The 23345-nt window shown below is 49.3% G+C and overlaps 1 protein-coding gene across 3 annotated transcripts; it reads left to right on the top strand.

The window, feature by feature from the left end:
• Positions 1 to 11282, top strand: SLC27A3 (solute carrier family 27 member 3). 3 transcript variants are annotated; one of them, XM_063440159.1, is made up of 11 exons: positions 1 to 158; positions 212 to 730; positions 3648 to 3857; positions 4740 to 4898; positions 5542 to 5666; positions 7313 to 7507; positions 7930 to 8020; positions 8177 to 8375; positions 8983 to 9080; positions 9404 to 9534; positions 9861 to 11282. In XM_063440159.1, the coding sequence occupies exons 2-11, from the start codon at positions 259 to 261 to the stop codon at positions 10035 to 10037; spliced, it is 1857 nt and encodes a 618-aa protein (XP_063296229.1). In that variant the 5' UTR covers positions 1 to 158; positions 212 to 258; the 3' UTR covers positions 10038 to 11282. The 3 variants fall into 3 exon arrangements, with proteins under 3 accessions (XP_063296229.1, XP_063296228.1, XP_063296230.1); XM_063440160.1 differs by having other exon boundaries at positions 24 to 75; positions 214 to 730; XM_063440158.1 differs by having other exon boundaries at positions 1 to 730.
• The last annotated feature ends 12063 nt before the right edge of the window (positions 11283 to 23345 follow it).

Below are 23345 nucleotides of genomic sequence, written 5' to 3'. Positions count from 1 at the left end.
GACCCCCAGCCTGAACCTCCTCTAACCAAGGGACCACCAGCACTGAACCTCCTCCAACCAAGGGACCCCCAGCTTCTAACCAAGGGACCCCCAGCCTGAACCTCCTCTAACCAAGGGACCACCAGCACTGAACCTCCTCCAACCAAGGGACCCCCAGCCTGAACCTCCTCTAACCAAGGGACCCCCAGCCTCTAACCGAGGGACCCCCAGCACCGACACTCCATCGAAGCCCGGGCCCCCCAGCACCCACTCCCCGGGATGGACCCGTGGCCGGTGCTGGGCTCGGTGCTGGCCCTGCTCTTGCTGTGTGGCTGGCTGTGGCCCCGGTTGGTGCTGTTGGCTCAGGATGTGATGTTCACGGTTCGGGCGGCCCGGGTGAAGGCCCAGATTCGGCGATGGCTGGGCTCCGGGGTCCAGTCTCTCCCTCAGCTCTTCCAGCAGCGGCTGCGGAGCCACCCGGACCGAATCTTCATCCGCTTCCGGGAGCAGACCGTGACCTACCGGGAGCTGGGGGCTCGGTGTGGCCGGGCAGCCTCCGCTCTGCTGGCCGACCTGGCCCCGGGGGACACGGTAGCCCTGCTGTTGGGGAACGAGCCCCGCTTCCTGGCCGCCTGGTTCGGCCTGGCCCAGCTCGGTGTGGTGGCCGCCTTCCTCAACACCAACGTCAGGAAAGGGGCCCTCCGGCACTGTCTGGGGGCCTGCGGGGCCCGGGGCCTCATCACCAGCCCGGGTAAGAGGTGTTTAAACCGGGTAACTGGGTGCAGAAACCCCCTCACAGAATGGGGAATGCCCAACAGGTATTGAGTATAAGGGGTACTCCGAAGCCCCTCCACCCGGGGTACTGTGTATAAGGGGTACCCCAATCCACCACCCAGGGTACTGTATTCCCCCCCAGGGTACTGTGTATAAGGGGTATCCCAATCCCCCCCCAGGGTACTTTGTATAAGGGGGTACCTCAATCCCCCCACCACCACACAGGGTACTGTGTACAAGAGGTACCCCCATCCCCCCCGTACTGTGTATAAGAGGTACCCCAATCCCCCCAGGGTACTTTGTATAAGGGGTATCCCAATCCCCCCCCCCCCCGGTACTTTGTATAAGGGGGTACCTCAATCCCCCCCACCATCACCACCACACAGGGTACTGTGTATAAGGGGTACCCCTATCTCCCCCCCTACTGTGTATAAGAGGTACCCCAATTCCCCCCCCCCCAGGGTACTGTGTATAAGGGGTACCCCAATTCCCCCCCCAGGGTACTGTGTATAAGGGGCACCCCAATCCCCCCAGGGTATTTTGTATAAGGGGGTACACCAATCCCCCCCACCACACAGGGTACTGTGTATAAGGGGTACACCCCCCTACTATGTATAAGGGGTACCCCAATCCCCCCAGGGTACTATGTATAAGGGGTACCCGAATTCCTCCCTCTCCCCCCCCCCCCCCGGTACTGTGTATTAGAGAGTACCCCAACCCTCCCAGGGTACTGTGTATAAGGGGTATCACAACCATACCAGGGTACTGAATATCAGAGGTACCCCAACTCCCACGGTACCGCAGCTGGCAGTGTGAGGGATCATAAATATCGGGGTTACTGCAGTTTATGGTAGGTATAAGGGGTTCCCCAGCTTATGGTGTGGGGGCTATTATGTATAAGGAGCACCCCAACTTTCAGGATACCCCAGCTCGCAGTGTAAGGGATAGTAAATATTGGTGTTACTTTCAGGTTATGGTATCTCAGGATAATATGCATAATGGGTATTGCAGCATAATTTAAGGGGTACCCTGCCCAAGATAAGATGTATACACCCAGTCAGTGTACGAGGGCTCTGCTCAAACAACCTTACATTCCTGGGGGAGTGGGGTATAACTGCACAAATATACTGAAACTAAAGGGGGCCCTGTTTATCTAACAGCAGCTTTAATTTATTCAGAGAATTTCATGAAAACATTATCAAGTCAAAAGCTTGGGAGATGAAAGTGTTTGCGGTTGTGTATGTTCTCGACACGATCTCACATCTACGCCAGGGTTTCACAAAGGGGGAGACATTTACGTCAGCAGTTAAAAAGAGAATAGAACTGATTTCAGGGTTTATATTCCAAAACTGCATATTTTAGGCCACAATAGAAAAGATAGAACAATAACAAAGTTTTTTTTTTTTTACCCACTGAATTCAGCCCTTTGTTGACAGCCCTTGGGAACCCAATGAACAGGCTCACAGTGCGACGTGGAGTTTATGTAAATCATGATTTCAAACGTAAAGACTCATTCTAGCTGGATGTTATGTTCAAACAGAGGAAGATTTCCTATTTAGAATATCTTTTTTTTTTTTTTTTTTTAAACAAAGTTGTTTTCCTGGCACTATAGTCCCTCCCTTCTGTCACTTAACCGATCCAGCGCTGATGCCCCTTGGAGCTGGCTAAGGTCCGCTCCTCCCCCGCTGACGCCAGCCAGTGGAGGAGACTTAATATGCATGTGTGCCAATGGCCGCGCTCACATTTTTCCATAGGAAAGCCTTATTCAATGCTTTCCTATTGGGTTTTAATTGACGCTGGACGTCCGGATGCATAGCGTGAGGATGTCCAAAGTCAGTTAGACAACCAAAAGTTGCCCGGAAGTCCCTCTAGTGGCTGTCTGGTAGACAGGTGGAGTGGAGTTAACTCACCAAGCTAATTATTGCAGCTTATCAAAGAGTGCAATAATTAGCTTTTCAGGATTCATGGACCTGGGAGTTGAAGTGGTCTGGGTGCCTATAGTGTTCCTTAAAAGCATTAGGAATACAAACATATATTTCTTATACTATAGTGTTCTCCTCACTGTTTAGATTTCTTGGTCCCCCTAAATGCAAACTGTTTTGTGGGGGGGGGTTCACTTTTTTCCAGCGCTTAGCTGTCCGATCTACCTAATGCAATGTCACGCTTTCTGATCTTTGTCTATTCGTCCAATCCAATCTCATAGAGCAAGAATTGCATGTCTCCTCCAATCAAATTCTCTCTGAGAAGCCTTGGTTGGCTCCGTTATAACAGTGGACACCCATCTAGTGGTTTTTAAGTAGACAGTCGCTATAGGTGTGGTTAGTCCTGCAAGGAATACATTGTCATGTCTACAAAACAGCATTGTTTTACTTAGCAGGACTAACGCCAGGGCCATAGCATCCACTGCATTGACATCAAATTGGCTGGGTGCCTATAGAGTCCCTTTAAGGTCTTATACTGAACTTTGAATGTTTATTTTATAACATGTTTGCTCTGAAAAGTGTGTGTTATCACTGCAGACATAAGTTCAATTAACTTGGATCAATGGAATTCATTAACCAAAAATATAAATATTGCATGAATCTACAGCCTCATGGTACCTAACTAATCCCTATTTAATGCTGAATAACCCTTAGCTTATAATATATCAGAAATACAGAGCTGAAAGTATTTTATTACAAGAAATCAAGTTGTTTTGTGTTTTAAACATGGTTTTATTCACCCTGTCACACAGTAGTAAACCTGTCCCTAAATGTTTGTCATCACTGTGTGAATAGGGTAAGAAATGTATAAATCCTGTGGGCTCCAGTCACCAGATTTGCTTGTCGTCTCTGTGCGTAATATATTGGGGTGACTGAATAAGTGAGGTGACACCTACATACCTGTCTTTGCAGAGCTGTTCGATGCAGTTCAAGAAATCCTTCCTGAACTGCGCAATATGGGAATTAAGATCTGGGTGATGGGCTCTGGAGATTACCCCGAGGATGTTATAAATCTGCAGGAACTGATGGATAAAGCATCAGATGACCCCATACCTGCGCATCTGGGCATTCCTAAAAATCCAATGGACACTGCTATCTGCATCTTCACATCCGGTACCACAGGTAACCTTATCCCAAGAGAGCAGGAGCAATTACATTATGTCAGGAAGTTCTTCACTGTGCTCTTTATATTGTTGTTTATTTCTTTAAAGTTGAAATTATCTTTATTTGATAGTGTTATATATATATATATTTTTTTTTTTACATTTTTCTGCCCCTTTAAGCTTATGCAGAATCATTGTTGAAGGGACACTTTCTCTTAGCGTGATTGTTTTGTAATATTCTGTTCACTTATCCCTATAATTAACAAATATGTATTTGTGAAGTTTGAAAAAGAGCATTAAATGTAGAGATTCACACCTCTATCCTGCAACTGTGTGCCTCCATCTTGGCTCCTTGTCAATCATTATCATTTTCTCTGTCCTTTTCACTTGGCAGTCAGCATAGAGAGAGCATATAGAGAAATGAAACAATGTTTCTAGTTTTCCTTTACATTAGCAATGTTTGCCGTGGTTTTGCCTTGTCGTTTTTAAAATCTTTAAAATCTTTTTTAATATCCTTTTTTCAAAATTTTTAATAAAAACTGAGCACCCTATGAAACATAGGCTAACACATGTTATAGGTAGCCCCACAACCCCCCAAGTTTTATTTAATGATGTAATGTACAGTACCCCTTTACAGAGGTGCAAAGCTGCTTTGGTACCATTGACCATTCTGTTACTCAAATTCAGTTGACTGAAGTTGTCACTCATCATGCAGCCAGGAAGAACTCCCATGAGACCGATAATATTCAGACACTGTATAGTATGAGAGCGAAAAGGTGAAGGTTTGCATTGTATTCTTTTAGGGATTTTTGCTCCGTGATGTCGCGAAGGCTGTTTCCAGGAAATAAAGACTTGGGAGCTATTGTCATTAATATGAATTTGTTTGTTCACTTTTTCCTAGGGTTGCCAAAAGCTGCTCGTATTAGCCACTTGAAGACTCTGATGTGCTGCGTCTTTTACCAACTGTGCGTGGCGAGTTCTGATGATATTATCTACATGTCGCTGCCACTGTACCACAAGTCTGGAGCCTTGCTGGGCATTGGAGGCTGCATTGGTGTCGGTACGTTTCTTTATTTTGAATCCTATGTTTATGGGGCAGGCTTTCTGCTGAGCTCTGTGCCTTGTTGGGCTGGCTCGGTACAGAGCTCTGTGCCTTGTTGGGCTGGCTCGGTACAGAGCTCTGTGCCTTGTTGGGCTGGCTCGGTACAGAGCTCTGTGCCTTGTTGGGCTGGCTCGGTACAGAGCTCTGTGCCTTGTTGGGCTGGCTCGGTACAGAGCTCTGTGCCTTGTTGGGCTGGCTCGGTACAGAGCTCTGTGCCTTGTTGGGCTGGCTCGGTACAGAGCTTTGTATGTTTAGGGCTGCTCCTTCGGAGGAGGGCAGTGTCTGTGCGGAGCGCTGTGTATGTAGGGCAGTGTCTGTGCGGAGCGCTGTGTATGTAGGGCAGTGTCTGTGCGGAGCGCTGTGTATGTAGGGCAGTGTCTGTGCGGAGCGCTGTGTATGTAGGGCAGTGTCTGTGCGGAGCGCTGTGTATGTAGGGCAGTGTCTGTGCGGAGCGCTGTGTATGTAGGGCAGTGTCTGTGCGGAGCCCTGTGTATGTAGGGCAGTGTCTGTGCGGAGCGCTGTGTATGTAGGGCAGTGTCTGTGCGGAGCGCTGTGTATGTAGGGCAGTGCAGAGCATTATTCATATGCTGTTTTTTTTCAGGGGCTTCCCTTGTGCTGAAAGAGCGTTTCTCTGCCAGTCAGTTCTGGAACGACTGCCGGAAATACAATGTGACCGTTTTTCAGTATATTGGGGAGCTGTGCCGTTACCTTACAAACCAGCCACAGGTACTGCTCCAAAATGTGAATAGCCTTTGCATTTTTTCCCACTCACTGCTACAATTCCCAACACAGCCGGAGACACTCCATTATATAGACAGCGATTGCATAATGCTTATTTCAAGCAAAGTTTGCTCTATTTCCAGGTTGCCCTATTCTTATAACCCCCCTGCTCTCTTCTCCATCCCCTCACATCTCCCTCCTGCTCTCTCCTCTACCACCTCACATATTCCCCCCTGCTCTCTCTTCTGTCCTCTCAAATATCCCCCCTGCTTTCTCCTACATCCCCTCACATCTCCCACCTACTCTCTCCTCCATCCCCTCAAAAATCCCTCCTGCTCTCTCCTCTACCCCCTCACATCTCCCTCCTGCTCTCTCCTCTACCCCCTCACATCTCCCTCCTGCTCTCTCCTCTACCCCCTCACATCTCCCTCCTGCTCTCTCCTCTACCCCCTCACATCTCCCTCCTGCTCTCTCCTCTACCCCCTCACATCTCCCTCCTGCTCTCTCCTCTACCCCCTCACATCTCCCTCCTGCTCTCTCCTCTACCCCCTCACATCTCCCTCTTGCTCTCTCCTCTACCCCCTCACATCTCCCTCCTGCTCTCTCCTCTTCCCCCTCACATCTCCCTTCTGCTCTCTCCTCTACCCCCTCACATGTCCCTCCTGCTCTCTCCTCTACCCCCTCACATGTCCCTCCTGCTCTCTCCTTTACCCCCTCACATCTCCCTCCTGCTCTCTCCTCTACCCCCTCACATCTCAATCCTGCTCTCTCCTCTACCCCCTCACATGTCCCTCCTGCTCTCTCCTCTACCCCCTCACATGTCCCTCCTGCTCTCTCCTTTACCCCCTCACATCTCCCTCCTGCTCTCTCCTCTTCCCCCTCACATCTCCCTCCTGCTCTCTCCTCTACCCCCTCACATCTCCTTCCTGCTCTCTCCTCTACCCCCTCACATCTCCTTCCTGCTCTCTCCTCTACCCCCTCACATCTTCATCCTGCTCTCTCCTCTACCCCCTCACATCTCAATCCTGCTCTCTCCTCTTCCCCCTCACATCTCCCTTCTACTCTCTCCTCTACCCCCTCACATGTCCCTCCTGCTCTCTCCTCTACCCCCTCACATGTCCCTCCTGCTCTCTCCTCTACCCCCTCACATGTCCCTCCTGCTCTCTCCTCTACCCCCTCACATGTCCCTCCTGCTCTCTCCTCTACCCCCTCACATGTCCCTCCTGCTCTCTCCTTTACCCCCTCACATCTCCATCCTGCTCTCTCCTTTACCCCCTCACATCTCTATCCTGCTCTCTCCTCCACCCCTCACAAATCCTTCCTGCTCGCTTATCTACCCCCTCACATCTCCCTCCTGCTCTCTCCTCTACCCCCCCCCCCCCACATCTCCCTGCTGCTCTATTTTCTTTCCCCTCACATCTCCCTGCTGCTCTCTTTTCTTTCCCCTCACATCTCCCTCCTGCTCTCTTTTCTTTCCCCTCACATATCCCGCGTATTCTTTCTTCTCTCTCTACTTAACACTTACATAGCCCTCCTGGTCCCTCTCTTCTGTCCTCTCACATTGCACTCATGCTCTCTTTCTGGGGTTCCACCAGTGTTATGTCTCCTATACTAAGGCTAGCCTTATTAAAATAAATGTTTCTCTGATGCAGTGCGCGAATGAGACTGATCATAAAGTGCGTCTGGCTGCCGGTAGTGGTCTCCGCCCTGATGTGTGGAAAGAATTCACTCGCCGTTTTGGGAAGATTAGAATTTTTGAGACTTATGGAATGACAGAATTTAATATCAGCTTCTTCAACTATACCGGTAGCCCGGGGGCTGTAGGCCGGGGCAGTTTTCTCTTCAAGGTAGGTGGCTGCTTTCCTCACTCTATACTACTAGTCCATGGCAGTAGCCATGGTGGCCAGGCAGTATTTGCTGTAATTATTCAAGGATACTCTACCAGTCTTAACCTTCCCACAACTATAACCAGCATGAAGCCTTCAATCTTCCCATAATATCCAGACAGCCATAGGCTTTTAAAATTCTACGATTTTCTGCAGCCCGAAGCTATAACAAACCCACAGTGTCTGCCCCCCTGGATTAAGCCATTTTAGCATTGATCTATCTACCAGATAGTAGGGATGTCTTAAAAGGTTCTTACTTTTGGGTTGCCAGAGAATATCTTATTCCTATAAATGGCAATAATCTCACATTCTCACATTTTCCTCATCTTGCTTCTCTAAATCCTTCATAATTTCGGCTTATCTTCTCTTTTTTTTACCTCCAGCAATTTTGCCCGTTTGACCTGATTAAGTTTGACACCCAGGAGGGTGAGCCCGAGAGAGATTCGAGAGGCAGATGCCTGCGAGCACAGACAGGTGTGAACTCATTCTTAAGGGGGGTCAGCTTTGTAGGTATTTTCAAAGCTTGCAATGTTCGGGGTAATATTTCAGGCTCTGTGTGGGACTGTGGGTGTGTTGGAGTAGCTCTTGTTTATCAATAAGTGATTTTGTTTGTGTTTTGTTTACCTTTAGGAGAAACAGGGCTCCTGATTTCACCAGTAACACCTTTGTCTCCATTCCTGGGGTATGTCGGCAGCCGGGAGCTCTCTGAAAAGAAATTGCTGAGGGATGTTTTTCAGCCTGGGGACTGCTTTTTCAATACTGGAGACCTGATGGTTCAAGATAATCTGGGATTTGTTTACTTCCGGGATCGGACAGGAGACACTTATAGGTACTGAGCAGTGAGGGCAATGGGCAACGGGCAACAGCCTCACCTTCACAATCCTAGCCCATGACAGCCTTTCCCTCACTCTCCTGGCCAATAACACCCTCCCCTACACAATTCCTGGACAATAACACCCTCCCCTACACAATTCCTGGACAATAACACCCTCCCCCTCACACTCTTGGCCAATGACGGCCTCCCTCTCAACTCCTGGCCACCGTCTACCTCCCCCTCACACCACTGGCCAATAAAAGCTTCTCCCTCACAATCCTGGCCAATGGCAGCCTCCTCCTCACACTCCTGGCCAATGGCAGCCTCCTCCTCACACTCCTGGCCAATGGCAGCCTCCTCCTCACACTCCTGGCCAATTGCAGCCTCCTCCTCACACTCCTGGCCAATGGCAGCCTCCTCCTCACACTCCTGGCCAATGGCAGCCTCCCCCTCACACTCCTGGCCAATGACTGCCTCCCCCTCACACTCCTGGCCAATGGCGGCCTCCCCCTCACACTCCTGGCCAATGGCGGCCTCCCCCTCACACTCCTGGCCAATGGCGGCCTCACACTCCTGGCCAATCATGCAATTTAGGTAAGTCTCCTTTTCACCCTCTCTGCAGGTGGAAGGGAGAGAATGTGGCTACCACAGAGGTTTCAGAGATTCTTAGTGGGTTGGATTTTTTCCAAGAAGTCAATGTGTATGGTGTTTCAATACCAGGTAAGCGTATGTTCACTTGCTCCCATCTTACTGAATACAGACCTTTTAATATTAAACCTTACATAGGACACACTACTAAACTCCACCAAAGCATTGCCAAAGGAGCCCTCACCGTTTTTACGGTCTCCTGACCCCGATCTACGTTCTTCCATCTTTCAACTGGTCATCATTGGAACTATTGCGATACCCTGAAATCTACACACATTCTACCATCATTCGCTTTATATTGCTGTAGTAACCCACTCACACCATCCCTCGACTCCTGCCTGTGCTCTCCAACCATCTACTGTATATTTCTATAGTAACTTTCAATCTCTTACTAGGTCACGAAGGCCGTACTGGCATGGCGGCTGTAACCCTGCATCCTGACCGCAAGCTTGATTTGGAGCAATTATACATTCACGTCATGGAATTCCTACCCTCATATGCCCGTCCGAGATTTCTGCGAGTAATGGTGAGTTTGTTGTATATTCCTATAGTGTGGATTATCAGGTTTATTTACTAAATTAAGAATTCACAGTGATATTCAAATTTAAGGCTGTTGTGCTTTTAAGTTGTGCATAATATGGCTTTCAGTTGAGACACTCATCCCGCATCACCTCCCTCTCCTTAACTTAATGTTACTGGTACAGGACAATTCCCCCATTATGGCTGGTTTCCCGGGTCAGTAATGTGACTGGCTCATACCTCATTGTGAGACTGATCCCCCTACACATGGCTTATTCCTCCATGTTGTTTACACTTAACAGATGTCCTTGATGTTTTCTATGTAATCTACAGGAATCCATGGAATCCACAGGAACCTTTAAACAGCAGAAGCTTCGCCTGGTCCAGGATGGGTTTTCCCCATTGCACATCCAGGATCCTCTCTACCTCTTAGATGAGTCTTCTCGGTCCTATCGGCCTCTGTCTGAAGACCTCTACTCTCAAATCATGACCTCAGAGTTCAGGGTCTAACAGATAATGCCTTCTGGATCTATCCTAGACTATAATGACTGTATTACTGCTAGACTGTATTACGCTGCCTTAAGAAAAATACTACTAGTGAACATTTTTATTCTTTTCCAGAATTCCGACGCTTATACTGAACATTGGTGGCTTACATTCCTTTGCCTCGGGTTCGGTGGGACAGTTGGCCCATGTGTAGTCTGTTTACAGTATTTACCTTTACAGGATGGTTTTTAAGAACCTCTGTATTTTACAAATCCCATTTTATGTAGCTGGCTTGCCAGATATATTGAGGATTTTTTTAACCCCTTTGGTACCAGTAGAAAGCAGGCCTTTGGAATTAGTAAGAGGCCGGGCCTCTAGTCTAAAAATATTATGTATCCTGAATTTGTGTTTCTCCGTTCTCTTGGATAATCAAATGGAGGATGGAGATAATCCTGCCTCTAAATATTACTCACCCTTGCATCCTCTCTCAAAGCTAGATCAGACAACCTCCGTTTTAATCTGACGCATTATGGCACCTGCATTGTGTTTTGTGATCCATCCAGCACTGAGAACCACAGAGAAAGTAATAATGATTCCTTTATTAAAGGAATACTGTTGGCACTGTAACTTCTTTATCTCATGGAAGTGGTTATAGTGTCTGGAGTCCCCAGCGTCCTTAAATTCACAGTTAAACCGTCTTTAATGTTTCATTGTTAAACAGTCCTTAACAGCCCATCCCCTCTGTGCTGTTTGAACCAACGAGGAAGTATTAATATGAGCAGCAATGGGCAGCTGTGATTGGCTGAGAATGTCAGATGATGACTTTTAGCCTATCACAGCGCCCATTGCTGGTATGAATTGGTATGGCTACAACTAGGTTTGTAATCTCTGCATTTGCTACACCTCCAGTGGGGCAGAGGCTGTGGGTGGTCAGAGACCCTTATTTAGTGTTTAACTGCTTGACAATAGTTTAACACTGAATGGGGCGACAGTTCCAGGTGGCTTGAGGCACAATAACTAATTCATTGAGATAGAATGGTTATAGTGCCTACAGTGTCCCTTTAATTGTTTCACTGCTGGAATGGTCAAACCATAATATACTCATCATGAACATATTGTACGCTGTCTTACTTGCTGTGAATTTCCTGATAACCAGCTGACGTTTCTAACGGTAAACTTTTTGTAACTTTTTTGCCCCTAAACTTTTTGTAACATATTTTTGTACTGATTCCATTTTATTTTTCAGAATAAAGTTTCCATGAAATCTGACTGGTCAATATATTGCATTTCATTCCACAATTCATCATGTTCTGAACTATAAAATCTAATATTGATTATTAATATGGGCTTTAATCAGGCAGCCCTCCTAAGTAGCTGAGAGTGATGGGTTAAAGGATATTCAGCTGCAACAGAAATACCTTTTGGCCCCGGAATCTAAATGACAGAATCAGTGCAATTCGTTTTCTCTAACCATAAGGATCTCCAGTAATTCTGGACAGCTGAGTCATTTTATATCCCATCACTCTTAGCCGCTCACTGAATACAATACAAGAATTTGGACCTGGAATGGGTTCTGACCTCAGAAGAGCTAGATGGGAACTTTTGGCATTGGGGATAACTTAGTTTTTTATCAAACTGACTGGAAATGCAGATGTACTCCATGTATATGTCTCTAGCACCATAACAACCTCATTAAAGTAAAACGTCAAGCACCATAAAGGAGTTTAAGCATGCGTGGGATAGGCATAAGGCTATCCTAACTATAAGATAAGGTATTTAGAAAATTGGGCAGACTAGATGGGCCGAATGGTTCTTATCTGACGTCACATTCTATGTTTTTATGTTTCATAACCACTACAGCACTCTTGCAATTATGGTACTTGGATTCTTCCTTTAAGCTATATTGGTCGTAGTGCTTAACCCCTTAAGGACACATGACATGTGTGACATGTCATGATTCCCTTTTATGTTTGGTCCTTAAGGGGTTAAAGTTCCCCTTTAAGGAACACATCGAATTCCATCTCTCTTGCATTGATCCTGCCACCTGATCTAAAAGAAAACGTGATTCATCAGACCAGGCAACCTTCTAACATTGCTCTATGGTCCAGTTCTGACGCTCACGTCCCCATTGAAAGCACTTTTGGCGTTGGACATCATGGACACTCGAACCGATCTGTGTCTACGCAGTGAATTGTGGATGCATTGTGTTTTCCGATACCTGTCATGGCAAATAAAGAAAAAGCAAAGATGTTTAGATTTATTCTTCTCACCCATATTTGTTTTTGTATGCCTGCCTTCTGTATTATTATTTTTTCTTCAATAAATAAACAACTGCACGAAAAGGACCTGCCGATCTCACTGGACGTGTCTACGAATGCGGTAAAACATATTTATTCTTTCTTTGGACTGACTGACTGACCAGAGGGGTTTTGCTCCCCATGTGCATTAATGAGCCCTGGGCGGCCCTCACCCTGACGTCTGTTCACCGGTTGTCCTTCCTTGCACCACTTTTGGTAGGTACTAACCACTGCATTGCGAGAACAGCCCACAAGACTTGCTGCTTTGGAGATACTTGGACTCCGTCATTTGGTCAAAGTTTTTTTCGCTTGCCCATTTTTCCAGCTTCCAACACATGAAATGCAAGAACTGACTGTTCATTATGGCTATTATATCAGGCAGTTCTTGTGTTTCACCGTTGTAACACTTTAATGTTATTTATCAGTGGTTTTAATGTACAAGTGACACACTAAGGGAGATTTATCAAAGTGCTGTTATTATCACTACAGAATATTCCTGCAGATTATGTTGGGTTCTATGGTAGTTGCACTACATTTAGTACTTGGCAATGGTTTTCAGATCGGGACAATTTCTTAAATACAATGGTCACTGACTAACAAGGTTAACCCCTCTTAAGGACACAACTTCAGGAATAAAAGGGAATCATGAATCAGCATATATTTCATGATTTCAAATCAGTGCAGTGAATTACCGGAGAATTCAGTAATGTTTTTGAAAAGAGTGAGTTTGTTAACCCTGTAAGTGCCAAGCTGTTTATATAATCTTCTAGTTCCTATGACGTTAATCATTTATATTTTTCTCATCATTGTCTTCCTGTTGAACACTGAATACATTTGTCTTCCCTCCAGCCCCCACCCCTGAGCGGTGGGTGGGGCCCTAAATAACAAAATAGGGGGCCCTAAATTACAATAAGGGGGGACCTATTGTCCTTCCCCGGTGGGTGGGGGACCTAAATAACAATATGGGGGGCCCTAAATAAGAATAAGGGGGGGACCTATTTCTTCCCCCCGGCCACAATAGCCCCCCCCCCCCCTTATTGTTATTTAGGGCCCTGACCAGCCGCTCAGGGGTGGGGGCCGGGGGGAGGACAATAGGTTCCCCCCCTTATTGTTATTTAGGGCCCCCACCCACCGCGCAGGGGTGGGGGTCCCACCCGCCGCTCAAGGGTGGGGGCCAGGAGGGAGGACAATAGGTCCTCCCCTTATTTTTATTTAGGGCCCCACCCGCCGCTTGGGGTGGGGGCCGGGGGGAGGACAGTAGGTTCCCCCCGTTTTGTTATTTAGGGCCCCCACCCGCCGCTCAGGGGTGGGGGCTGGGGGGAGGACCCTCCGTGGTGGGTGGGGGACCTAAATAAAAATATGGGGGCCCTAAATAACAATAAGGGGGGAACCTATTGTCCTCCCCCCCAGCCCCCGCCCCTGAGCGGTGGGTGGGGGCCCTAAATAACAATAAGGAGGAGGGACCTATTGGGGCCGGGGGGGAAGACAATAGGTCCCCCTCTTATTGTTATTTAGGGCCCCCACCCACCGCTGGGGGGAGGACAATAGATCCCCCCCACCATCCTTTAGGGCCCCCACCCGCCGCTCAGGGGTGGGGGCCGGGGGGGAGGACAATAGGCCCCCCCCCCCTTATTTTTATTAAGGGGCGGTGACAGGAGATTTTCAGTTAGGGTCCCCACCCACCGCTCAGGCGTGGGGGCTGGGGGGAGGCCAATAGGACAAATGTATTCAGTGGTCAACAGGAAGACAACGATAAGAAAAATATAAATGATTAACGTCATATGAGCTAGAAGATTATGTAAACAGCTTGGCACTTACAGGGTTAACAAACTCACTCTTTTCAAAAACATCACTGAATTCTCCGGTAATTCACCGCACTGATTTGAATTCTCCGGTAATTCACCGCACTGATTTGAAATCATGAAATATCTGCTGATAGTATATTTGGAAAAATGTTTTTGTGCTTTTTACAAAAATTATTTTAAAAAAACAGAAATTCAATAAAAAACAAAAACATTCAAAAAAACTATCAGCAGATATTTCATGATTTCAAATCAGTGCGGTGAATTACTGGAGAATTCAAATCAGTGCGGTGAATTACCGGAGAATTCAGTGATGTTTTTGAAAAGAGTGAGTTTGTTAACCCTGTAAGTGCCAAGCTGTTTATATAATCTTCTAGTTCCTATGACGTTAATCATATATATTTTTCTTATCATTGTCTCCTGTTGAACACTGAATACATTTGTCTTCCCTCCGGCCCCCACCCCTGCGTGGTGGGTGGGGGCCCTAAATAACAATATAGGGGGCCCTAAATTACAATAAGGGGGGACCTATTGTCCTTCCCTGGTGGGTGGGGGACCTAAATAACAATAAGGGGGGACCTATTTTCTTCTCCCCGGCCCCAATAGGCCCCCCCCCCTTATTGTTATTTAGGGCCCTGACCAGCCGCTCAGGGGTGGGGGTCGGGGGGAGGACAATAGGTTTCCCCCCTTATTGTTATTTAGGATTTAGGGACCCCACCCACCGCGGAGGGGTAGGGGACCCAACCCGCCGCTCAGGGGTGGAGGCTTTGGGGATCTGTTGTCCTCCACCCAGCGGTGGATGGGGGCCCTAAATAACAATAAGAGGGGGACCTTTGTCTTCCCCCCGGCCCCAATAGGTCCCTCCCCCTTATTGTTATTTAGGGCCCCACCCGCCGCTTGGGGTGGGGGCCGGGGGGGAGGACAGTAGGTTCCCCCCCGTATTGTTATTTAGGGCCCCCACTCGCCGCTCAGGGGTGGCCAGGGGGCAGAAAATAGGTCCCCTCCCTTATTGTTATTTAGGGCCCCCACCCATCGCGCAGGGGTGGGGTCCCCACCCCCACCGCTCAGGGGTGGGGGCCCCACCCGCCGCTCGGGGGTGGGGGCTGGGGGGGAGGACCCTCCGTGGTGGGTGGGGGACCTAAATAACAATAAGGGGGAGGGAACAACCTATTGTCCTCCCCCCTGGCCCCCACCCCTGAGCGGTGGGTGGGGGCCCTAAATAACAATAAGGGGGAGGGACCTATTGGGGCCGGGGGGAAGACAAAGGTCCCCCTCTTATTGTTATTTAGGGCCCCCACCCACCGCTGGGTGGAGGACAATAGATCCCCCCCCACCATCCTATAGGGCCCCCACCCGCCGCTCAGGGGTGGGGGCCGGGGTGGAGGACAATAGGTCCCCCCCCCTTAATTTTATTAAGGGGTGGTGGCAGGAGATTTTCAGTTAGGGCCCCCACCCGCCGCTCAGGGGTGGGGGCTGGGGGGAGGCCAATAGGTCCCTCGCCTTATTGTTATTCATGGCCCCCATCCACCGCCCAGGGGTGGGGGCCAGGGGGAAGGACACCCGGCCCCCCGTATTGTTATTTAGGGCCCCCACCCACCGCTAGGGGGAGGACAACAGTTCCCCCCGGACCATCCTTTAGGGACCCCACCCGCCGCTCAGGGGTGGGGGCCGGGGGGGGAGGACAATAGGCCCCCCCCCTTATTTTTATAAAGGGGTGGTGGCAGGAGATTTTCAGTTAGGGCCCCCACCCGCCGCTCAGGGGTGGGAGCCAGGGGGCAGAAAATAGGTCCCCTCCCTTATTGTTATTTAGGGCCCCCACCCACCGCGCAGGGGTGGGGGCCCCACCCGCCGCTCAGGGGTGGGGGCTGGGGGGGAGGAACCTCCGTGGTGGGTGGGGGACCTAAATAAACATATGGGGGCCCTAAATAACAATAAGGGGGGACCTATTGTCCTCCCCCCGGCCCTCACCCCTGAGCGGTGGGTGGGGGCCCTAAATAACAATAAGGGGGAGGGACCTATTGGGGCCGGGGGGAAGACAATAGGTCCCCCTCTTATTGTTATTTAGGGCCCCCACCCACCGCTGGGGGGAGGACAATAGATCCCCCCAACCATCCTTTAGGGCCCCCACCCGGCGCTCAGGGGTGGGGGCCGGGGGGGGAGGACAATAGCCCCCCCCCCCCCCCTTATTTTTATTAAGGGGTGGTGGCAGGAGATTTTCAGTTAGGGCCCCCACCCACCGCTCAGGGGTGGGGGCTGGGGGGAGGCCAATAGGACAAATGTATTCAGTGGTCAACAGGAAGACAATGATGAGAAAAATATAAATGATTAACGTCATAGGAGCTAGAAGATTATATAAACAGCTTGGCACTTACAGGGTTAACAAACTCACTCTTTTCAAAAACATCACTGAATTCTCCGGTAATTCACCGCACTGATTTCAATTCTCCGGTAATTCACCGCACTGATTTGAATTCTCCGGTAATTCACCGCACTGATTTGAAATCATGAAATATCTGCTGATAGTACATTTTGAAAAATGTTTTTGTGCTTTTTACAAAAATTATTTTAAAAAAACAGAAATTCAATAAAAAACAAAAACATTGAAAATAAATCTATTAGCAGATATTTCATGATTTCAAATCAGTGCGGTGAATTACCAGAGAATTCAAATCAGTGCGGTGAATTACCGGAGAATTTAGTGATGTTTTTGAAAAGAGTGAGTTTGTTAACCCTGTAAGTGCCAAGCTGTTTATATAATGTTCTAGCTCATATGACGTTAATCATATATATTTTTCTTATCATTGTCTCCTGTTGAACACTGAATACATTTGTCCTCCCTCCGGCCCACACCCCCCACCCCTGAGCGGTGGGTGGGGCCCTAAATAACAAAAGGGGGGGGGGACCTATTGTCCTCCCCCTGGCCCCCACCCTTGCGTGGTGGGTGGGGGCCCTAAATAACAATATAGGGGGCCCTAAATTACAATATGGGGGGCCCTAAATAACAATAAGGGGGGGATCTATTTTCTTCCCCCGGCCCCAAAAGCCCCCCCCCCTATATTGTTATTTAGGGCCCCGACCAGCCGCTCAGGGGTGGGGGCCGGGGGGAGGACAATAGGTCACCTCCTTATTGTTATTTAGGGCCCCACCCACCGCTTGGGGTGGGGGCCGGGGGCGGGGGACAAGAATTTCCCCCCCTATTGTTATTTAGGGCCCCCACCCACGGCACAGGGGTGGGGGCCGGGGGGGAGGACAATATGTTCCCCCCCTTATTGTTATTTAGGGCCCCCACCCACCGCGCAGGGGTGGGGGCCAGGAGGGAGGACAATAGGTCCGCCCCTTATTTTTATTTAGGGCCCCCAGCCGATTTAAAGGGGTGGGGGCCAGGCGGGAAGAAAATAGGTCCCCCCGCTTATTGTTATTTAGGGCCCCCACCCACCGCGCATGGGCCAGGGGGGAGAACAATAGGTTTCCCCCCCTTATTGTTATTTAAGGACCCCACCCGCCGCTCAGGGGTGGGGGGCCCACCCGCCGCTCAGGGGTGGGGGACCCACCCGCAGCTCAGGGGTGGGGGCTGGGGGGGAGGACCCTCCGTGGTGGGTGGGGGACCTAAATAAAAATATGGGGGGCCCTAAATAACAATAAGGGGGGGACCTATTGTCCTCCCCCCCGGCCCCCACCCCTGAGCGGTGGGTGGGGCCCTAAATAACAATAAGGGGGAGGGACCTATTGGGGCCGGGGGGAAGACAATAGGTCCCCCTCTTATTGTTATTTAGGGCCCCGACACACCTCTGGGGGGAGGACAATAGATCCCCCCCACCATCCTTTAGGGCCCCCACCCGCCGCTCAGGGGTGGGGGCCAGGGGGGGAGGACAATAGGCCCCCCCCTTATTTTTATTAAGGGGTGGTGGCAGGAGATTTTCAGTTAGGGCCCCCACCCGCCGCTCAGAGGTGGGGGCTGGGGGGAGGCCAATAGGTCCCTCCCCTTATTGTTATTCATGGCCCCCATCCAGCGCCCTGGGGTGGGGGACAGGGGGGAGGACAACAGGCCCCCCCCATTTTTATTTAGGGCCCCCACCCACTGCTCAGGGGTGGGGGCCGGGGGTAGGACATTAGGTCCCCCCCCCTTATTGTTATTTAGGGCCCCCACCCACCGCTCAGGGGTGGGGGCCGGGGGGAAGCCAATAGGTCCCTCCCCTTATTGTTATTCATGGCCCCCATCCACCGCTCAGGGGTGGGGGCTGGGGGGGAGGACAAATGTATTCATTGGTCAACAGGAAGACAACGATAATAAAAATATATATGATTAACGTCATAGGAGCTAGAAGATTATATAAACAGCTTGGCACTTACAGGGTTAACAAACTCACTCTTTTCAAAAACATCACTGAATTCTCCGGTAATTCACCGCACTGATTTGAATTCTCCGGTAATTCACCGCACTGATTTGAATTCTCCGGTAATTCACCGCACTGATTTGAAATCATGAAATATCTGCAAATAGATTTATTTTCAATGTTTTTGTTTTTTATTGAATTTCTGTTTTTTTAAAATAATTTTTGTAAAAAGCACAACATTTTTTTTTCAAAATGCTATCAGCAGATATTTCATGATTTCAAATCAGTGCGGTGAATTACCGGAGAATTCAAATCAATGCGGTGAATTACCGGAGAATTCAGTGATGTTTTTGAAAAGAGTGAGTTTGTTAACCCTGTAAGTGCCAAGCTGTTTATATAATGTTCTAGCTCCTATGACGTTAATCATATATATTTTTATTATCATTGTCTTCCTGTTGACCAATGAATACATTTGTCCTCCCCCCGGCCCCCACTCCCCACCCCTGAGCGGTGGGTGGGGGCCGTAAATAACAATAAGGGGGGGACCTATTTTCTTCCCCCCGGCCCCAATAGCCCCCCCCCTTATTGTTATTTAAGGCCCCGACCCGCCACTGAGGGGTGGGGGCCGGGGGGAGGAAAATAGGTCACCCCCTTATTGTTATTTAGGGCCCCACCCGCCGCTTGGGGTGGGGGCTGGGGGGGAGGATAGTAGTTCCCCCCCCTATTGTTATTTAGGGCCCCCACCCAACGCGCAGGGATGGGGTTTCACCTGCCGCTCAAGGGTGGGGGCCGGGGGGAGGACAATAGGTCAGCCCCTCATTGTTATTTAGGGCCCCACCCGACTCTCAGGGGTGGGGGCCAGGAGGGAAGAAAATAGGTTCCCCCCCTTATTGCTATTTAGGGCCCCCACCCACCGCTCAGGGGTGGGGGCGAGGTGGGAAGAAAATAGTTCCTCCCCTTATTGTTATTTATGGCCCCCACCCACTGCTCAGAGGTGGGGGCCGGGAGGCAGGACAATAGGTTTCCCCCCCTTATTGCTATTTAGGGCCCCCACCCACCACTCAGGGGTGGGGGCGAGTTGGGAAGAAAATAGGTCCCCCCCCTTATTGTTATTTATTTCCCCCACCCACTGCTCAGGGGTGGGGGCCCTGGGGGAGGACAATAGGTCCCCCCCTTATTGTTATTTAGGGCCCCCACCCATTGCTGGGGGGAGGACAATAGTTCCCCCCCACCATCCTTTAGGGACCCCATCCACCGCCCAGGGGTGGGGGCCGGGAGGGGAGGACAATATGTCCCCCCCCTTATTGTTATTGAGGACTCCCCATATTGTTATTTAGGGCCCCCACCCACTGCTCAGGGGGGGCTGGGGGGGAGGACATATGTATTCAGTAGTCAACAGGAAGACAATGATAATAAAAATATATATGATTAACGTCATAGGAGCTAGAAGATTATATAAACAGCTTGGCACTTACAGGGTTAACAAACTCACTCTTTTCAAAAACATCACTGAATTCTCCGGTAATTCACCGCACTGATTTGAATTCTCCGGTAATTCACCGCACTGATTTGAATTCTCCGGTAATTCACAGCACTGATTTGAAATCATGAAATATCTGCTAATAGATTTATTTTCAATGTTTTTGTTTTTTATTGAATTTCTGTTTTTTTTAAATAATTTTTGTAAAAAGCACAAAAACATTTTTCAAAATGTACTATCAGCAGATATTTCATGATTTCAAATCAGTTGCTTTGAAGCCCTAGCCTGTGGCACAGTGAGGAAGAATCGCAGGGGTTTCCCCCAAACTCTGGCAAGAGGCAGAAGCAGTAGAGGTTCCTCTTCAGCTCTGCGCCAGGATGAGTTGCTTGCCCTTCGCTTCACAGATAGGAAGGATGTATACATGCTTTTCCATGAAATTCCCAAAGACACCAGGGCCGGACTGGCCCACCGGGATACCAGGAAATTTCCCGGTGGGCCGCGGTTCCTGGGGGCTGCTCTGGCAATATGTGCCACCGGGTGGCCGGTCCGGTGGCACACACTTTGAGGGGGCCGGCCGGCCGGCAGGCAGGCGGCCGCATTGCACGCTGCAGCCTCACCGGTCCGGTGGCACACCTAATGCTGAGGGCTGAGGGAGGAGCATATCTCTACCATGCTCCCTCGCGGTTCCCACAATCCCCAGCAGCATCCGTGCTGGGGATTGTGGGAACCGCGAGGGAGCATGGTAGAGATATGCTCCTCCCTCCTCCTTCAGCCCTCAGCGTTAACAGTGCTGCCGGACCGGCGAGGCTGCAGCGTGCAATGCGGCCGGCCCCCTGACTCCTCTCAGGTGGGTGGGGGGTGAATAGAGAGAGAGACAGGGGGGGGGGGGGGGGTGAAGAGAGAGACAAGGGGGGGGGGGTGAAGAGAGAGACAAGGGGGGGGGGTGAAGAGAGAGACAAGGGGGGGTGAAAAGAGAGACAAGGGGGGGGGGTGAAAAGAGAGACAAGGGGGGGGTGAAAAGAGAGACAAGGGGGGGGGGGGTGAAAAGAGAGACAAGGGGGGGGGATGAAAAGAGAGACAGAGGGGGGGTTGAAAAGAGAGATAGAGGGGGGGGTGAAAAGAGAGACAGAGGGGGGGGTGAAAAGAGAGACAGAGGGGGGGGTGAAAAGAGAGACAGAGGGGGGGTGAAAAGAGAGACAGAGGGGGGGGTGAAAAGAGAGACAGAGGGGGGGGTGAAAAGAGAGACGGGGGGTGAAAAGAGAGAGCGAGACAGAGGTGGGGTGAATAGAGAGAGAGACAGAGGGAGGTGGAGAGAGAGAGAGGCAGAGGGGGTGAATAGAGAGAGAGTGACAGAGGGGGGGGAATAGAGAGAGAGAGACAGGGGGGGTGAATAGAGAGAGAGACAGAGGGGGGGGGTGAATAGAGAGAGAGACAGAGGGGGTGAATAGAGAGAGAGACAGTGGGGGGGTGAATAGAGAGAGACAGTGGGGGGGGTGAATAGAAAGAGAGAGAGAGAGACAGGGGGGTGAATAGAGAGAGAGACAGAGGGGGGGAGAGTGCCACAGGGAGAGGGGGGAGAGTGAGACACAAGGGGGGAGAGAGGGGCGAATAGAGAGAGACAGAGGGGGAGGGAGAGTGCCACAGGGAAAGGAGGGAGAAAGAGACAGAGGGGGGAGAGTGAGACACAAGGGGAGAAAGAGGCGTAAATAGAGAGAGACAGAGGGGGAGGGAGAGTGCCACAGGGAAACTCTAGCCCTGGAGCTACGGGCTAGAGTTCACTCTCACCACTGCGACCACCAGGGATTCCTGGTGGTCCAAGTGGTGAGAGTGAACTCTAGCCCCATACAAACACTGCCCACACACACCATACACATTCACACACTGCCCCCCCATACACACACACAGACCCCCATACACACATTCCCCTACACACACAGCCACCCATACACACATTGCCCCACGCACCCTACACACTGAACCTTTCACACACATTGCACCCCTCACACATTGCACCACTGCTCCTATACCCTACTACAGCCCCATATCCCAGCAGACCCCAGGTAAGTTGTCAAACTGTACTTAAACGGTTTGACTACTTACTCTGGGAGCGGGTCCCGGCACTCCTGGCACCATACCCACTACACAGAGCAGTAGTGGTTATTGTGCATGGATTATTTCTTTAAATAATCTATAGGTGCCCCTCCTGAGATCAGGCTCTGGATCTGCCACTGATTTATATTATAATATATAATATATATTATATATATTATATATTTAATATATAATATATAATATATATATTATATTATATTATATATTTATAATATATATATTTATAATATATATAATATATATATATTTATAATATAAATCAGTGGCGGATCCAGAGCCTGATCTCAGGAGGGGCACCTATAGATTATTTAAAGAAATAATCCATGCACAATAACCACTACTGCTCTGTGTAGTGGGTATGGTGCCAGGAGTGCCGGGACCCGCTCCCAGAGTAAGTAGTCAAACCGTTTAAGTACAGTTTGACAACTTACCTGGGGTCTGCTGGGATATGGGGCTGTAGTAGGGTATAGGAGCAGTGGTGCAATGTGTGAGGGGTGCAATGTGTGTATATATATATATAATTATGCCTATTATATTTACACATATATTAATGTACATTTATATATGCATAATACACTAAGAAATTTCATTGATATGTACAATATGTAATAAGCAGATATTGGCCCAGTCTTGTTGCTAGGTGCATAATCCAGCACAATAACATATTTAAAGTGAAGAGTGCACCCACAGGACCTCAAAATAAACAAGATAACGTCATTTTTTACAGTTGTGCCCTACATACATTCACCATTTCAGTCCCATTACCAAGCTTTCCTTAATATGTCATGGTAGTTGGACTGAAACATTGGCTATATGCAAAGGCACGTCTGCTTAAAATAAATCTGCACTCTTTTTTTTTTAAGCCTATATGTGCTTTTTTTCACGTTGGAGTAATAATTTTAATTTTAAGTTATCTTTTCTAACTCTGTATCTGCACACTATGCTGGCGCGACGCATTATGGGGCTGGTAAATAATTTTTTTCCAGGGCTGCTTTTAATTCCCAGTCCGGCCCTGAAAGACACAGATATTCATACTTTTTTTAATTTGAGAATTGCACCCTGCGTATTTTGGTTTTCCCCAGGACTTCCCATCTCTACTTAGAGGTACAACACCATCTTCTTAAGAGCTTAAAATTAAAGCGGTTATTCTAAGATCCCCGATGGTGACACCGCTGCCAGGTGTGGAAAACTGACCCCAAGCTAATGCCAGCACCTAGCTTTTCATCCACCAGGAGCCCAGATCTCACGCTAGGCAAGACAAGGCCCGTTTCTCAAAGCCTTTTATCTGAAGACAGCGTTTACATTGA

This window comes from Pelobates fuscus, chromosome 13 (genome assembly GCF_036172605.1).
Source record: "Pelobates fuscus isolate aPelFus1 chromosome 13, aPelFus1.pri, whole genome shotgun sequence".
Taxonomy (NCBI): Eukaryota; Metazoa; Chordata; class Amphibia; order Anura; family Pelobatidae; genus Pelobates; species Pelobates fuscus.
This window is presented reverse-complemented; position numbering and strand designations above follow the sequence as displayed.

Coding starts and splice junctions, on each gene's coding strand:
- SLC27A3 (XM_063440159.1), top strand. CDS start 259: ATGGACCCGTGGCCGGTGCTGGGCTCGGTGCTGGCCCTGCTCTTGCTG. Junction 731..3,647: donor GGGCCTCATCACCAGCCCGG/GTAAGAGGTGTT, acceptor CTGTCTTTGCAG/AGCTGTTCGATGCAGTTCAA. Junction 9,081..9,403: donor GTATGGTGTTTCAATACCAG/GTAAGCGTATGT, acceptor ATCTCTTACTAG/GTCACGAAGGCCGTACTGGC.